The 12,272-nt window shown below is 46.2% G+C and overlaps 1 protein-coding gene across 8 annotated transcripts in view; it reads left to right on the top strand.

Annotated features, from left to right (window-relative positions):
• Window positions 1-12,272, top strand: part of brip1 (BRCA1 interacting DNA helicase 1) — a 178,861-nt gene that overhangs the window by 66,764 nt on the left and 99,825 nt on the right. For all 8 annotated transcript variants that reach the window (XM_088616285.1, XM_088616283.1, XM_088616282.1 and 5 more), the window contains exon 26: window positions 9,908-10,074. In XM_088616285.1, coding sequence (XP_088472411.1) covers window positions 9,908-9,958 — 51 coding nt within the window. In that variant the 3' untranslated portion in view covers window positions 9,959-10,074. The remainder of the gene's footprint in view (window positions 1-9,907; window positions 10,075-12,272) is intronic.

Genomic DNA, 12,272 nt, shown 5'->3' with positions numbered 1-12,272 from the left:
AAGAGGCTGAAAGACTTGCTAGAGAAGACAGTCTTAAGTGCATCTTCAGTGTCATATATATATGAATGAGTGTAAATGTACTGGTGTCTGTGTCGGTGCAGTAGTCTTTTTAACCTCTGGGTGTCAGTAGTGGTCTTCCCATAGTAAGCTGTGTTATGGCTGACAAAATTCTTCATTAATAAGTGGAATGTAAGTCTGTAAGTCACGGGAACTACCTGTGTGGGGCTCTATATATTCTGCTCTATTATGGTTTCCTCTTGTTTTGTTAACAAGGCTGAACTACTAATAGCATAAGACACACTTTTCACTTTTGCCTTGGCACTCTTCTCTTTGAGGCCTTCAGTCTTGAGAAATACCATGAGGCTCCACTATCATCTCTGCTCAGTCTAGGCAGAGCTTATCAATATTTATCTTTCTGTTCAATCGTTCCTGTTGCCTGAACAGTTGCACACTAAACTGGTTCCACTCCAGAACTCCGGATCAGCTTTGACTTAATTTCAAAGATCACAGCTCACTTCTAAAAGAATGATGTTTTTCAGTCTATAAAAGCACTGGGAACAGTGGCTTAACAGCAAGCTGTTGTTGTCTGCTGGAACAGTGTGACTCCCTGTGCCCTGCCTGTGTGAGAATCACAGAGCTTAAACAAGGATGTGTGCTTTATTCAACCCTGTTTGCACTGCCTGTGAAGAATGAGGATTAATTGGTTCAGACAGGACACTGACGTCAGGACTCCTGGAGCGGAGAGGGACTCACCTGACCTGTGTGGTGCCTGTCCTGTGAGCAAGCTGCTTCACGGAGTCAGGTCTTAAGCTGGCTTGATGTTCTCACCAAGGCCCAGAGGTGGAAACTGGGTTTCAGGTCACAGCAGGATTGTCCAGGAGCCCTTGGTTTGCCTCTGATTTTGCAGAAAGTTGTTCGTACGATAGTTGGAACACCAATGGGTAATATCTTTTCAGCCTGTCTCTTTCTGTACCATTTGTTGTTTTGTCTGAACACCAGTCCAGTTTGTCAAAGTATTCCCACAGAGAGGTCACCTTCCAGGGTTCCAGTTGTGCCAATGTGATCGTTCCAGGACCAGGTGTATATAAGTTCTGTATGAAATCATGCTAGTGTAGAAGAGGCTTGTTGGGAACTCTTCGCCACGTGTCATGTGTAACCTCTTTTATGTAACAGATTTTAACATTTAAAAATTCGATTGAAAAACGTAAAATTGTTGTGCTTATGTAACGGTATGTAAAAGATTTCAAAAAGGTACAGGCTTTGACCCAGGACAGGCAGAATCTGCAGGGGCATGACATCAGTGATCGGTAATGCAGAGAGAAGTTGATCAGGAGTGCAGGTTAGCACAATTCAGGCGAGTGCCATGCCTCAGGATGGGTACAGTCATTGTTTACCAGAGGCCATGCTTCAAAAAAAGCACGCACACACACACACACACACACACACACACACACACACACACACACACACACACACACACCGTCCCGGCTTCCCAGCTCCGCGTGGGGCCTCCCAACAGTCTCCTCCGTCCTGGGAGTGGCTGGAGCCAGGAAGGATTTGATAAGAGGCTGTGTGGGCAACAGTGTGCAGGGCAGATTAGGATCAGGGTGAACGAGAGAGGAGCGTTCTTCACAAAGAAATCAAACGAACTGTCATGTGTGCAGAGGAAGAGGCAGAATGAGAGGCGCATTAAACTCTACCCCTGCAAACATTCACTGGCCAGAGACGTGGCACAAGCCTTCCTGTCCTGTGTGTTTTGAAGTTCAGTGTTTGTACCACGGGAAGCCTTGTGTCCCTGGCTGGATTCTGCCTAGAAGAGATCCCAGACCTTAAGTGGCTTTCAGGTTTGCCATTTTTGAAACCTTAGATGACACCTCTCATAGTCTCTGTCATGAAGCGGCTGCCCTGTGTGTTGTAACTGTATTAGGGCTGCAAAGGAACAAGTAATAGGTTTATTCCATGCTGAAAAAAAGAAGAGAGAAAACACAACGTTTCGGCCTACGCATGCTGACGCAGCTACCCACCTGTATTAGGGATGTCACTTCTGCAAGTGACTGAAGAAAAGCTTTTAGTTTCTTTTCACACTGCTGAAGATTCAGTCTGCACAAAGAAATGTATGGGCTTTTTTAAGTAATAAGTGTGCCAGGGCCCCAGAAATGAGCTTAGTCTTGGCTAAACTGGACAGAGAACCTAGTGTCAGCGAGTTTATCCTATCTTCCCTTGAGCAAAAGAAAGGAACGGATCTCATACCTCTGATTTTGTAAGGCTCATCCCTGCTCGAGCTTTGTCTGATGGGACCTTGAAGAGGTTCTAAACTAGCGAGACAAACTCACCTGGAAACTGTAATATATAAAACAAATAGATAAACAAAAATGTAGGCAATGTGTTTGTCTGTGTCTGTTTGCAAAAAACATGGTTTATCCCCGCTGCCATCTCCTCCCCCAGTCATGACTGTCTGCATTCTGCTCCCTATCTCCAACCCAGAAAACCTCCTCTTACAGTTACAGACATGCTGTCTTGTTAATTTCCTGATTCCTTAATTACTTCAGGAGATTGTGTCATCTGAGATTTGGGCATTCTGTGGCTGTGTGTGATTGTGATGCGGGCTGCCGATAGCCCCCGTCTCGCTCGTATCAAGATCTCGGCTATCAGATCAGGCCAGTGCTGCAGTCACACGCTCTCAGGAGGCAGTGTGGCACGGCCCTGGCATGTGAGACAGGGCTCTGCAGCTGCAGCCGCTGATACACGCCTCTTAACCTGCGCCCACACCTTTCATCACACTGTTTCTTTCAAGGCTCATGTAGCCTCTTTCTACACTTTCTGAAACCTATGCCGTCTTCTAGGACATTTTAAACAAAAAAATGAGTGCTCCTGCAAGAAAAATTGACTCCATATAAACCATTTCTGGACAAAACGCTCCAGTGAGGAGCTGCGTCTTCGTGCATGGGCTGCAAAGTAACCAGTAGAGCTTAATTCCACACTGAAAAATAAAAAGGAGCAACACGTTGTTTCAGCTCTAAAGCCTTCTTTGACTCTCACATGAAATTTCTTGGCGTGGAATTAGACTTCACTTGTTCGTTTTTCTACAAATATTTTTGTGGAGTTCACAAAGCATGAGATAACTGTAAACATGGGGTTAAAACCTGGCTGTGATCAGGGATAATATCCTGACGGCCATGAGCAGACTTGCTGAAAGTGAGCCTGGTGCAGCTAGACTGAGGGCATGAGACACAGGAGGAGTTAGAAGAGCCAGCGTCAGTGTCAGCTGTCCAGAGCCGCTGGGGTCAGCTGGCAGCCTCAGCCCACACGCCCCCCTGCGCTCCGATCGTCATCTCGGCTCTGTTCTGTGTTCTTTCCTCCACAGCGGCAGCAGGGAACAAAATGATAGAAGGAAAAACAAACACTTTCTGATGATAAAGGCAACATTTTCGTTTTCCTGAAGTGGAGCTGCATGGCTTAGCTTAGCAGAGTCATCAAGTCAGACTGTGTCCCAAACCAGCAGTCTTTCACACCCGATAAGACCAGTCTGCCCTGACTTAATGACATGTTTGGGATTTCAGTGAACCGCGAAGCATTTTTGAATGTTTATCTCGCTAAGTGTTTCTCAGCAGAACCGACGATGGTGCTGTGTGAAACAATCCTGTCTTCAAAAGAAGGTACAGGTGTTGCTCATAAAAATGATTTTCCTTGAGGTCCAGTTTCGATCGAGATTCTGGCAGATGCTCGCACCGCCAGTCGAAATGAAAGAATTCCTTCTGAACTTTTCCCTGGTGTGTGTCTTTATCAGCGTTGGCTCATCGCCTGCGAAGGTGGCTAGATTCACACTTCCTGCTGACCTTTCTTATCTTATCTGCCGAGGGGATTGCGCAACAGGCTGGATAGTCTGGAGACTAGAGGATCCACCTGTGAAATTTGAAAGACGCCCTCCAGTCTCTTTTTTTTCGAGCCCCTGTGTGCTTTACTGTAGAACATCCTGCAAACGCGTGGTAAAGCAGGAGAGGGCACTGTGGCACCTCCGTCACTGGGGAGGTTTCCTGTGGTCTCCCTTGACTGTGTCGTAATGGATGCCGTCAGTAGTTTCTGCTGCTTCCTTGTGCCAGCGCGTGCACTGCCTGCCGTGCCCCCGGAGTGCACGGAGTACCGGGTGAGGCCGCCGCCAGCCGCCAGGGAGCCTCCTCCTGCCTTCAGGAAAGGTCAGGGCTGAGCAGTAAATCGCCCCACCGCTCGAGTCTCTCCAGCCCGAGCTGAGAGGCTAAATCTCTTAGTTTGCTTCCCTGTGGGCAGCTTAAGCCACTTACTGAGCCACAGCCTGGCAGGGCAGGGGGATTAGAGAGCAAGGTGCAGGGCATTTCTACAGCACGGGCTGTACTGGACCATAGTGTGTGTTAATAATAATAATAATAATAATAATAATAATAATAATAATAATAATAATAATAACAACCCCCTTGAGAATGATTGAATGTAGAGTGCCACAGGAAGATGCACTTGTGTTGTTTGCTCTCTTGAAATGTCCTTTTCCAACACTGATGACTGCCTCTATTCGAACCTTCGGTGAACTGCTCTGGGATCCCTACTGGGTTGTAAAAATCAGAATCCTTGGGGTCCTTTTACAATCCAGGCTATCAATCCTACTCATTTGTAGATGTTTTTTATTTAAATTATTCTTTGATTCTGAAACTGCATTGAGGACATGCACGTGTCCTGGAGATTTTACATTGTGTACAGACACTAGGCAGGAAAAACTATTTCTTTTTGCTCACAGTAACTTCTTAGAATTCATAAAGGGCAATTGTTTTGTTTTTTTTGCTAATAGTGGACAATGCCCCAAACAGTCATGTCTGAATTATTCCCACCCGTGCTCACAGCCCTCAGGACAGCTCTGAAACCAGCTCTGCATATTGGGAAGTAAGGGCAAGCTGGTGAGGTCCAGCTCAGACCTGAAGGATCAGCGTGCTGTGTTGTCAGAGTTTAAGTGCTGTTGCTGTGCAGTGATTCTTCAGAAGCATCAGCAGGGAGGCTCTGTGTCAGAGCACAGTGATTTTTATATTCATCCCACTAATGTCTGCTCTAGAAGGAAGTCAGTTACATCTGATCCCTCTGAAATACTAACCCAGGAATTTCAGCCTTTTCTACAGTACAGCACATCTGCTTGTGTATAGCTGTTAAATCCCTGTTCTGGAGCTGTTACGACTGAGCAGTTGTATCAGTTTCACAGCGTAGGAGCCCCAGGATCCTTGTAACCCTGATACACAGGTGCCGTTCAAACGTTTTAAAGCCGCCTGAGTAAGAAATCACATTCTGGCATTTAATGTTCACCTGGGGGTGCAATGTACAAGTGATGATTAGTTGCTATATATGCAAGGCTTACAGTTTTAGAAATGCATTAATGTTCAGTAACAACATAAAGAAGTCTTCCAAAACATGGGTGTAAAGACTCAGAGATGCCAGATTTATGAATGACTGGAGGTCCAAAATCCCAAATTATGTCTTTTTTCACTAAGACAAATTACACTGTGTTCAAAAGACAGACTTTAATAAGTTAAATTAATCTTAATGAGAATTAATTTAGAATTCTCATAAAAGCTGTATGCAGGGCATTTAGTATTAACTTTATACAGACATGAACAGATTTCAGTTTCTGGAGAGAGTGTGCAAGGTGAGGATTGTAGGTGCTGACAAAATGGACCTGTTAGTTCCTCCATAATCTTACAAGACGACGTGGCGCTGGTATTATTTATTCAATCTTCTTTAGCTTTATTTTTATCTGTGGAGGGGATCTTCGACTTAGCATTATGAGCTTAGCGTGATTAAGTGCGCAAAATGACAAACAAGGTTGTCTCGTGCTCATCGTCTTCTTTCTTTAGTCAAATAATCACCTTTAGGAGGCTGAATCCCTTTTAGCTAGCCTGTCAGTCACCAATACCCAGATCCCCAATAAGCCGCATTTGTCAAATTAAACACTCGGTCTGTATGGGGGCATCAGCTGGAGGCGAGGTCTGAGAAGCTAGATGAAAGTTTCATTCGGGATTTAAAGAGGACGATTTTATTATCTGGAGATTTGCAGTCGCTTTTCGGAGTTAATCCCAAGATCTTGCCCCACGAATATGTTCACAAGCCCATTCTCTGCAAGTACTTACTTCAAGTTAGGTGGCGCTGCTACAGTCCCTTGAGCGCAAAGCCAGCTCTGTGCTTTCCTGATGAGCGTCGGGCTATGAGGCTGGAAGACTGCCGATCAGCAGACAAGAGGGCAGCACAGGGCTACAGGAAGGGGCTCCATCACCCCCACTGCCTGCCTACACTGTGCTGCCCTCATTAAACAGGAGCAGACACTCCCCCTTTATATCCTAATAGGAAAACCACTCCACAGGAATCTTTTAACGACTGCTTCTCATCAGCTAATCTGTTACAAAAAAAGAGCTGCAGATGAATCTAAGATTTTCGATAGATTATATTGAACTAAATTCAGAAGAGCGCATGTGTCTTCATGAGTGTTGGGCCCTGTGTTAGTTATGACCACCCTCTGTGCGCTAGACGTGTGACCGGTGTCTGACAGCCCAGTCCGCGTCCTCCTATCTTAATCTGACATTTTTGAAACACAACAGTAGCAAAGTTCTTTCCCCCTTTTCTGTTCATTTCCTTAATTCAATTATAATGTAATTATTTGTGTTTCATCTAAAGGGCCACTTAAACTACCTCGTGATTGTCCTTTGTCAGTATTCATGTGAAGTCTGAACACTTCTGTGTGAGTCAAGTCAGAGCAGATCTCCAGCAGTAAAAATAAATCAAACTTCATTCCTCCAGCAGAGGGCATTAGCACTCCAGTTCCTCCTCGGTGTAAGTAACTGGTCATAGGAACAAGTTAAAGGGTTTATTCCCTGCCGAAAAGAGAAGAAAAGAAACACAACGTTTTGGCTGTGGAGCCTTGTTCAGGTGTGAGAGAGAGAAGAAAATCGGTCATGTATGTGTAGGCGTACAGGGGCATAGCTATACACTTGTATACATCTCACCTGCAGCGTCACACCTTAAGAAGGCTTCTTCTCTTCAGCAGGGAATAAACCTTTACTTGTTCCTTTGCAGCCTACGCCTGCTGTTGCAGCTCCCTGCTTGAGTCCCTGGCCATGTCAAGAAGAGAGCTTATGAAATCCACAGGTTATCAGAGCACACAGCTGCTGCTGCCTACGTATTGCTGTTCTCTCTTAAAACCTCGTCCCATTGGCATCACGGTCTAAGAGTGTGCTGCCCTCAAGTGTTGTGGTTGCCATTCTATGTAGGTGAGGATCAAATGATTAATACATAAAGAAACACCAGCAACCATTGCTTTGACTGCTACTGATAATCCATATTGATTGTAACAAACAATCTAGATCATTGTTAAGTCCTTCAGAGATATGTGGGTAAACCAATGGCGCTGGAGAAATTAATGTAGCAGAACCACTCTAGAGTTGCACACTTTTGTTATCGTAGGGCTGTGAAACTGAAACAGGGAGCAAGTGCAGATACCTGCTTGGCTGCTTGTGTGAGACTGGTCAGACAGCAATGAAATACTGACTATAGGAGATATCCTAACACTAACTGGGAGCAGGGATTTTTCTGCATGGTGTTCTTTTCTGTTGGTGTCTGCTATTGGGAAAACCCCGATTCCAGCTAAACGACCCAGGTAGACTGGAAATCAGTGGCTGCCCCAGGTCTGCCAGATGCAAGGAGCATGCCGTGCAGTGTGTCAGATTAGCGCATTTACAATAGCAATAACTTTTTGGCAATAATGCAGATGCAGTGCTCCTGACATGTGACAGCTGTGGTGTGTGCTTGAGTTGAATAAAATAAAATGGGGCTTGTAAAGCTCTGTTCTGATTGCACCTAGAAAGCATTGCTTTTTACTGCATTGGCTACATCCCAGGTCTCAGCCATTCTGTTTCTTCCAAGGTATAATGGACCTGCGTGTGTTTACAAACAGTTCACAACCGAAAATCACCTCATTATAGCACAGCCCCTGTAACAAGCCTCTCTTGTTTTTCTTCTGAATCAGGCTGGCTTTAAAATAACTCCCTATTGCCATACCATCAATTTGAACTCTCTGTCATCACGGTGGGTTTTAAAATATCTGAAAATGTAATTTAGTAGGTCTGACTCTGGGGGTTCGTCATACCACAGCAGCTGGGTGAGTAGAAGCTGGGGGTCCAGCAGGAATGGTTTTCCTTTGTCTAGCTGTGGTGCTTGCGTTGCCGAGTAGCGCATGAAGAGGACTAGGTGGCAGAAACGAAGTGTGGATCAGAAGGGGAGACAGTGTGAGGAGGACAGTGGGGCTGGGAGGAGGTGTTTTCGGGGGTCAGCTGTCTGCCTAGACCAAGCCATTACCCCGCAGGCACAGCATGCAGAGCCAGCCTGTAGGCCAGCGGATCTCAGCGCATGTGGATCAAATCAGAATTATCCACTAATTGACTCTTTACTAGGCTCCACAACGCCGTAATGGACTTGATATTAAATCCCCAAGTATTTAAAGCACGTTTTTTTTTTGTGAGTGCTTCTTGGAGAGGTGGGCTTTGCTGCTAAGATCGCTTTTTACAAGACTTGATGAATTAAGTGCATCGGTCAGAGAGCGCCCAGCCAAGGCTGCCCTGAGTCAGGGATTTAGGGGGCTGCCGCGGGAAAGAGTGTGAAGTGGGCAGCACTGAGCTGTGAGAGGCAGAGAGAGATCCGTAACAATGAATTCCAGATGGCACAGTCAGGCTCCAAAGAGATAGATACAGCGCCTGAAGTGTACCGCAGAGGGTTTAAACCTGGCTGGGCTTTAATGGAGATAGACTGCTTTTTATGTGGAAACTTGAATAGCATAAATTTTAAATGCCAGTTCTGTCCTTTTTGGGGGGGGTTTAAGCTTCAGCTAAAAAATGTCAATTAAATTACGATGAGAATGAACTTTTGTTCCTTTTTATGCAAAGCCCCCCCCCCCCTCCCTCCAAAAAGGAACGAAAATGCTTTTAACGTTCTGGTGTTGCAGAGATCTGCTGCTGCCAAGATTCAGCTGAGGTTTTTTTTATTTCAGAAAACTGCCAAAAACTTCTTTCAGCAAACCTCTTGCAGCATTCATTCCTGTTCGGCTTATTGATATGATGATTTAGAACTGTGAAGGGTGGTCTTCACAATGATCAGTGTGCAGTTTTTATTTCCCAATATTTATAAAAACTTTATGAGTGAATGTCCTAAACAGACTGACTATATCTCCCCCAGTGATGAACCTCTTCACTTCATGCTTGCACCAGTGACACTCTTGTGATAGTCTTGGTCTTCAGTGCTGGAGAATGGCCCACAGCATGGCAGATTAATTGGTTTGGTCATTTCCTGACAGTTTTTAGGGAAGCACAAGCCCAAGTGATTTTGGCAAAACATATCACCAATGTTTGTGCAAACATTAGCTTAATACAAATACAGTTGGAGGTCCGCTGAGCAAATGTTCCTTTGTCATTTCTATTTAACATTAAAACTACAAAACGTCCTAAAACTGTTTCGTGGCCCTTTTGTTTTTTGTACACCCACCGGTCAAAATTCTGGGAGCCCCCATTCAAGAGAACAGAATTCCCCACTGCCTGACCATGTGTGTTTGGCTTGAGGAGCCCAACACCTGGAACAGTCCTCCAGATCCCGTCATGTGGAGAGCCAGTGGAGCTGCTGGAACATCTCCTACTGACGTTCCCGGGCCTTGCCGATTCCATGCCCCATCCCGGTCGACCTGCTTCCAGCTCCTCGCAGGGCCCAGCACGTTAGGGGTTGGGAATTTTAAACGTCTTGGCTGGCAAGTGAAAGATGTGGGAATGTCATGCATCTCCTCCGAGCGGGATTTTCCTGACCAGTGTGTCTCTGCATCCTATCAACAGGATAGATTTTTTTTTTCTGTTTGTTCCTGCAGATTTGGTTGATCCCATCCTCCGTGCGGTTCTGCTCCCAGATTCCGATCTGAGAGGCGGCACAGGACATCCTGTACAGACAAACCCCTTCCCCGCCATGCGTCCCCCCTGCCTCTGAACAGACAGTGCCTCCTCAGCTCTCCGGAGTGGCACAGACATACTCCTGCTGGTTCGTAGGGAAAGGAGCTCTCTTTTTGTTTTATTTTGTGTGTAGCACAAGCCAAAACTGTCTAGATGGTGAACACAGTTGGCTGTTTTTGTATCTGAGCACTAGATTCTAGAGAACAGAGAAGGGCTGGTTGTGTTTTTAAAAGCGTATCAGCAGACAAGACTGACAAATAGAAAGTGTTGATGAAGGAAGCTACATGTTTTTAACCTCCTTTCATTGTTTTGTAAAGGTAAAGTCTAAGTATAGATCCCTACATGCATGAACCACACTACAGATTTACTCTGTTCTAAAACTCCAGAAAATACTTAAACATCTGTTGGAAGCTCAATTGCACTCTGACTGTAATTAAACTATAATTACAGATATTCCATTCCATTAAACCTGGCGGTGATGGTAGGGCTTTAAATAAACGTTTCATCATCACTTTTATAGTTTTGCAGTTTTTCCTCATACAACTCAGACTAGCACAGGCTTTGCGTACATGTTGCCTAGAACTTTGCCAGTACTTGGAATAAATAGTCAATAGTTCTTTTCTTCTGTTTTGATTTGGTTTTGTTATGAATTCAGTTATTTTAATCAGTAACACAGGCCTTTGGCACATGTTGCTTTTATCTTCACAATGTTGCATGTCTGCGTTCAGCTGTGTCGAGGAAAATGGTCTGGGCAGCTAGCCTCTGTCAGGGAGAGCACGTGTGGAGCTTGGGATACAGTCATGCGCCGTGTGGTTTCCTCTGCCATCCAACAGCTTTTCAGATAAGCAGATAACTAGTCATTGGACTTTATTAAAGCAGCTTGAAAATATCAAGGGCTGACAGAACGAATGTAACAGAAACAGACAGGACTTCCAGCTTTGAAGGTTTGGAAGTGAGAGAAAATGACCTCTGCTTGTTTCGTGTCTGCCTTTTCTCTCTGTAATTTACGCTGGCACTGGTGTGAGAGCTCAGAAGAGGCAGCGGTTGTGTGTTCAGTTTTACCGTCTCGAACCCCAGCCCTAACTGGACCGATGGATTAAATAAACGCTGCTGCCTGCCCGCTCACCTGCCTGTCAGACACGACGCCAGTGTACTGCCGACACCTTACTGCAAAGGCATGTGCGTTTAAAGCCGCGGTCGGCTGGGGTCTCTCTTTCTTTAGGTCTCTTCGCGAAAGGACCCTTTCAGAGAGAACGCTGGGTTAAACATGTCCATTTTCAGCGAAGAGCCTGCAGTTGTTCAGCACTGGCAGTGTGCCGCTGCCACTGGAAATTACAGGCTGTGTAACTCCCTTTCACAGCCCCAAGAGAAGGGGAAGGAGCTGATGAGATCCAGGGCAAACCCATCATAATAACTCACTAAGTTATGAGCCGGATGGCTGAGAAGAAACAGAAGAGAGGCTGGTATTTTAAAACTTTCAAACCATTGACCCAGAGGAACGTGTTCAGAGAGGTTTTGCTCGCCTGTAGACCTTTGCCGAAATCCTAAAAACTCCAGTCCTGCACGTGGCGCAGCGTCTCCATCTCTGGCCTGCCCCAGCGGCAGACCCGGGTCCCTCTTCCCCTTACGGTCAGCTCCTGCTGCGTTCCTCTTGCTCCTGACACCTGATGAGCCCGTAGGGGTCAGAGACGGAGAAGCAAAAGGCAAACAACAAGGAAGAAGAGTTAAGGAAGAAATAATCGCGGACGTGGAGAATCACCACAATCCCTTGAGTGTTTCTTAAAGTTAAAAAAAAAGTAAAACCGCATATATGATGCAACTTGACTCTTTAAACAGCACCCAGTAATGCCGTCTGTCCCGAGTAGCACCCAAGGGGACAGGCTTGGCGATATGCGGACTCTGGAATCTCAGCCCAGGCCAGGCTTAGCCTGAGCGACTCTGCGGGCCCAGTCTCTGCTCTTCACATGGAACTTGTTAAAGTGAAAAGCTCTTCGAGCAGGTGGAGCTGAGGGTTAAAGGTTTCTGCCTGCGATAAGTAATGAAGGGACGGGTGAAGAAGAAATGCAGAGCAGGCAGCATTCTTGCAGCGCGGGGGCCGGAGCCCAGGCTGTTCCAGCAGGGAGACGCTGTGCAGGCTCCTCTCTGAGGCCGCTGCAGCCCTGCCTCCTCACACTCTGGCCCTCCCCAGAGAGCAGCGGCGGGAGCCTGCGTCGCTACGCCGCCTGCGCTCAGCCCTGTTGTCAGGGCCCGGGACTCCGTGTCAGCCGAAGTGACAGCATCCCGTCT

This window comes from Lepisosteus platostomus, chromosome 22 (genome assembly GCF_059453375.1).
Source record: "Lepisosteus platostomus isolate fLepPlt1 chromosome 22, fLepPlt1.hap1, whole genome shotgun sequence".
NCBI lineage: Eukaryota > Metazoa > Chordata > Actinopteri > Semionotiformes > Lepisosteidae > Lepisosteus > Lepisosteus platostomus.
The sequence above is the reverse complement of the archived record's forward strand: the minus strand, read 5'-3'. Positions and strand labels throughout refer to the sequence as shown.